This window comes from Eptesicus fuscus, chromosome 15 (genome assembly GCF_027574615.1).
Source record: "Eptesicus fuscus isolate TK198812 chromosome 15, DD_ASM_mEF_20220401, whole genome shotgun sequence".
NCBI classification, from domain to species: domain Eukaryota; kingdom Metazoa; phylum Chordata; class Mammalia; order Chiroptera; family Vespertilionidae; genus Eptesicus; species Eptesicus fuscus.
In genome coordinates this window covers 56,674,963-56,680,523 of record NC_072487.1, presented here as the reverse complement: position 1 = coordinate 56,680,523, position 5,561 = coordinate 56,674,963, and the positions used below count along the sequence as shown (strand labels likewise).

At 42.6% G+C, this 5,561-nt stretch overlaps 1 protein-coding gene across 1 annotated transcript; it reads right to left on the bottom strand.

Moving 5' to 3' along the window:
- Window positions 1–764: 764 nt before the first annotated feature.
- LOC129151630 (E3 ubiquitin-protein ligase Topors-like) lies at window positions 765–4,899 on the bottom strand. The gene is made up of 2 exons (XM_054727145.1): window positions 4,833–4,899; window positions 765–3,340 (listed from the first exon to the last, which is right to left on the bottom strand). The coding sequence occupies exon 2, from the start codon at window positions 3,066–3,068 to the stop codon at window positions 900–902; it is 2,169 nt and encodes a 722-aa protein (XP_054583120.1). The 5' UTR covers window positions 3,069–3,340; window positions 4,833–4,899; the 3' UTR covers window positions 765–899.
- Between the last annotated feature and the right edge of the window lie 662 nt (window positions 4,900–5,561).

Here is a 5,561-nt window from a genome sequence, read left to right as displayed (position 1 = left end):
TCTGGGATTTATTTATCTTCTATAATTGAAACTTTGTAGCCTTGAGCAGAGCCAAGCCTCCTACTGCTCTGTGGCCACAGCCATTTTTGGGGGGATTTATTTATCTTCTATAATTGAAACTTTGTAGCCTTGAGCAGAGGCCAAGGCAGGGCAGGGCTAACGAAGCTTGGCTTCCTCTATTGCTGGCGGGGGCAACTCAAGCCTCCTGCTCTCTCCAGCTCCGTGGCCACAGCCATTTTTGTTAGGATTTATTTATCTTCTATAATTGAAACTTTGTAGCCTTGAGCGGAGGCCAAGGCAGGGCAGGGTGTGCAGAAAGCTTGGCTTCCTCCATTGCCATGGAAACCCAAGCCTCCTGCTCACTCCATGACCACAGACATCTTGGTTGGGGTTAATTTGCATACTTGCTCCTGATTGGCTGGTGGGTGTGGCTTGTGGGTGTAGCAGAGTGATGGTTAATTTGCATGTTACTCTTTTATTAGATAGTATTTATATTTATATTTATGTTTATATTTATATTTATATTTGTAATAACACATGCTAAATAATAATATGCATAATGTGTAAGTAACATATGCTTCTATTGTTAATATAGTCTCTGTGGTATTTGCAAATTTTGGCAGCCAACTTACATATTTAAATCTGGGAACTAAAAATTAAGTCAAGTATTTTAAGAATTCAGTTCATAAGGAAAAATTCAGACATAAATGTTTATACATGTACATGACCAATTAAATAATATACATTTGTCTCAAAAAAGAGCCTTGAATTTAATAATCAGGTTTTTATTTCCAGTTACAAAGTGATGGGATGAATCTTTTTAATCATCTTTTTAGATTATATTTGTACTCTCAAAGCCCCTTGGAGATTAGTGGAGTAGGCTGATTTGCTTTTCGGAACTACTTGCCCCTCTGTGTCTCTGATACTGTGTCTCCTCCCTGTTCATTCTCTGCCTGGTGATGCTTCTGAAGGTTCCGACTCTTTTTCTTTTGGATTTGCCTCCTGCAGGAAGGTACACCCTCAGAAAGATGACTCACTTGCCTCAGAGCGTTCAGATCCGCCACTTCATCACTGACTTCCTCGGTGGTTTGCATATCTGGATACTCGCATTTGTTGTTTTTCTTCCTAACTGTTCTGGTTTTGCTGCCTCTGGGAAAGGTGGGTTTTTGCTTCATCTCTTGTTTACTTGGGGATCTGTGTTTCTCAATCTGTAGGCAGGAGGGACTGTTACAGTGGCTCCCAGCTTGCGAAGCGCCTTCGCTTTTAGAAGAACACTTGGGCTTCCTCCCAGCAGCTGGAGGAAGATTCATGTATGGGGCTGTGGTTGAATATGCCCTCAGATGGTTTGATTCATAGCCATGCTTGTCTTTGGAGGGCTCACAGCCTATATTATGGGGGAAACGTTCACTTCTGTAGCTTCCTCTCCGGGAGTGCCTTCTTGATTCTCTGCTGACCGATCTCTTTGTAAGTGTGACGCACCAAGATTTGGATCTGCGCGTACTAGACCTGGATTGTCTTTGGAGTCTTCTACTGGAGTGTGAACCAACTTCTGCAAATTGGGAGCACTGTCTGCACTTCATCCTCTTTTTTCTAGAAGAGCTCAGCTTCCTAGCATATCTCTCAGAAGACCGGGCATTTTCTGAAATGCAACTCCAAGAGGGGTCCCTCTTTCTGGATTTGCAACTTAAGGATCTTTCTCTGGGCAATCGTCTTTGAAAGATCTTTGGGGAAGAATCTGAGTATTTGTTTTTTTCTGCTTCTTTTTTCTGATCATCCATATGCTGGCCAGGGCGTAAAGCCTTTCTTCCTCTTAGACTGTGTTTCCATTGCTTCCCCTGATTAAAAACTGCTGGGGGACTGAAGGTGTCTGTAGCTATTTCACCCTCTCCCAGGCCCTGGACATGATAAGGAAGCACCTTGATCCCTTTCATCTTCCTCTCTTGAACATTTTGTTTGCAGTTCTGTAAGACTGGGCCCCTTTCCCCTGGTATGGCCCAGTTCAGGAGCATGTCATTAGTAGAAATGGTGCCGTTATGATCACCGGATTCTGGTTCATCTCTGATCCAAGCATGGATTTTGCATGCTGTTTTATGATGGACTGGTGGGATTTCAGATCCCTCCAAAAAAGGGTTACCGTTTGGGAACTGTTTCAGGCCTGACAGAGGCATCTGCTCACTATTCCATGGGCCACTGGTATTCCTGGATGGCCTTGTATCATGTTGAGATGCCAGTAGAGCCTCATCCTGAGGTAAAGGCAAAACAGGAGCAAACTTCTTTTGGGCCCATGGTGAAGCAGAACATTGGTAGATGGCTCGTTGGTCATAAGTCTCCATGTTATAAGGTGAATTAACAAAACTGATAAATTCATGCAGAAAATGGTGGGTGTGTTGCTGGAGATATGGTTCCAGGAGGTGAATAAAGGACTCACTGTCCAGGTCATATTCTGTCATGTGACGGAGAATGGTGCTTAGGATGTTCTTCACTGTGTAGCCATAATCTCCGTACACAGCCGTTAGCTCCCGTTTCAGCCAGGGGACCAGCCGCTGTAGGCCACCAGGGTTTCTCTTGAAATAGTTAGCTGAAAAGTGCTTCTCAAGTCTGTAGCCTTGGACATGTGCCACCCATATTCCAGAATAATACAGAGCTCTTCTGAACTTCATCACCACCTGGTCCCTAAAGTGGCCCAAAGACATGGCGTTGGGTTGAAACTTCCAGTTATCCCCAAACTCCTTCACTAACTCTTCAACCGTCAGCTCTCTAATCTGTCGGATTTTCTTTTTAATGCCCTCTGGGTTCATACTGAAATGATTGTCTTGAGAAGCCTCCGCACACCTTTCCTCCTCCGAGGAAGGAAACGCGGTCTCTTTCCTGTTGTCATTCTCTGACCTGGTGGGACAACACGCAGAAGGAAAGCACTTCATGCCAGAAGCCTTGGATTTTGTCCTTGATCTTGAACCTAGAGAGTCACTATCATCGCTCTTGTTGAAACAAGGATTACAGTCAGAATCATTGTGAGCGCTGTCCAAGCAGTTCGAGCACTCACAGTCAGAGGAGAAGAAAGATGCCATTGTCCTGAACAGACTGTATTTCACAGTCGTATGTGAGAAAAATTGGTTAAAATCAGTTCCTCATCTGGCATGAGACATATCTATTAAAAACATTCCATGCAAACTTCTGGACTGTTTTTGTCTCTATGGAATAAATTTTAGAATAAAATTAAGAAACAAACTATTCCCTCAAATTAATAGCAACACACTCAATAAAATTTAGCATAGACAAGTCAGTGAGGATCCAGGTATTCCAGTTTTTTCTTTCTCTCTCAAATTAGTTGTAATAAACTCTGAAAAGCAAATAAGAAGTAAACATCAGCATTTCGGTATCATATCCTTTAACCTAGCAATTCTAGCTCTAGAGATTTCGTCTAGATATGCAAATCTGCAAACTAATATATGTTGATTATTGTTTTGTAAAAACAAAACACTGAAAACAACCTAAATACCCATCACTAGGGAACTTGTTAAATAAATGATGGTTTAACCATAGTATTTAATATTCTGTTGCCATTCAAAAAAAGAAATGAAGCAAATCTAACATGAGAAAGGTGGCTGAGTATATTGTTAACTGAAAAAGTTAGTTTACACAGATGTATGATAGACTGTTATAACATCTTAGAGAGTAATCATTAATTTCTGGAAGTATTATGAACTAGACACCTTGAAAAGTTGTCCCACTAGGAACAACAAAATAATGCTAGCTACAATTGTCAATATAGCTAATTGGAAATATATCTAAGCTTAGAGGAAATGAGTGAAATTCTCAGAGGCAAAAAATTTAAAATCGCCCTGTCTGGGATGCTCAGTGGTTAGAGCGTTGGCCCTTGGTCTGAAGGGTCTTGGTTTGATTCTGGTCAAGGGCACTTACTTCCATTGCAGGCTCATTCCCCCCCCCCTTCCGCTCTTGCCCCCCACCCCCCGGTCAGGGCAGATGTGGGAGGCAACCAGTCAATGTGTCTCACATCAATGTTTCTCTCTCTCTCTCTCTCTCTCTCTCTCTCTCTCTCTCTCTCTCTCTCTCTCTCTCCTCCCTCCCCCCACCCCCTCCCTTCCACTCTCTCTAAAAATGTCCTCAGGTGAGGATTAACAAAACAAAAAGACATAAAGATAAATGGAAATCCTGACAGGGAAGTGAACTCTGATATCAATTTAGTTACCTATATTACGTGTCCCCGAACCTCAGTTCTGATAGACGGGAGATAAAGAATGGGCTCTGTCCGAACCTGGATGTCTAACAGGAAGCCCCTGCATATATCTGTGTACCCAAATGTCTGCCTTCTCACTGAAAAAGTGAATTTGAAAAAATAACCACCCACACAAAGAATCAGCAAGAAATCCTAGCTTCGATTTTATAACCAGAAACAATTGTGTCTGCCGACATAATCCAAACCATCAGTTTTCCTACATACAGACCTCCAAAGGATCATTTATTGTGAGGTTGGTAGTGACTTCAGGCAACCGGCAGAGGCAAACACACATTCTCCCCTGGAGAATACAATTTTTACCCAGGTTTCATGACAGATTGTCTCTAAATGAGTTCATCAAAAATCACTAACAAACAAGAAATAAGCCATCATAAGTGTGAGTCCACAGAAATCATAGCAAATTTGGCTCCTAAGGGAATCAGGTTTTTAGAGAAAATAAAATGAGTGCACAGGACGTGCATAATTTTCATCCCTGGAAGTGTCAAGCTGTCCTCCCTGGATGTAATGCCCTCACAGAGTCTTCCTTTGTCTTTAAAAGCAAAAGGACAGAAATGACATTATGTAGCTAGTTTACCTCCTAGAGGATCTCTATGTGTCCACACGCACTTGAGCCTTCCCTGCTGCACTCATCTGGTTGTAACGGATCCCCTCTGTTTTGTTTGCCTTAGAGACAGAATTTAGAACACAAGGCAAGTTCTGCTGTGGGCGGGGGAAGAGACAGCTCCAAGGTGCCCACGAAGCTTGGCATCTTATGTTTCCCAGCAGTGTCCCAGGTGACTTTAAGATGCAAGCCGTGAATAAGACAGGTTTCAGATCCGTGACTGAGAGGTTGCCAGAACTCTTTAATGCTCTAGTAGAACAGTCAGAGCCACAAGTGGTCTGACGCAGAAGAGAGCAGGCACAGTAGGTGGAATATAGGTTTTCCTGATAAATAAATTCTTCTAAGGGGAATTGCTAGTCTAATATTAATATTTGGATTTCAATTATTTAAGTAAGAACATCACCATGTTCTCCTTAAATGTGAGATATGAGTAAACTATTAGCCTGTATGCAGGTGGTTAATCTTAGTTGTTTGTGTACCAAATTTTTTAAATTATTTTGACCAAAATTATTTAAGTATATTACTTGGGAAGGGGCTTTATTCATTACTAGATGCCCGGTGCACGAAATTCGTGCACGGAGGGGGGTTGTTCCTCAGCCCAGCCTGTACCCTCGCCAATATGGGACCCCTCAAGGGATGTCCGAATGCCCGTTTAGGCCCCATCCCTGGGATCGGGCCTAAACGGGCAGTCGGACATCCCTC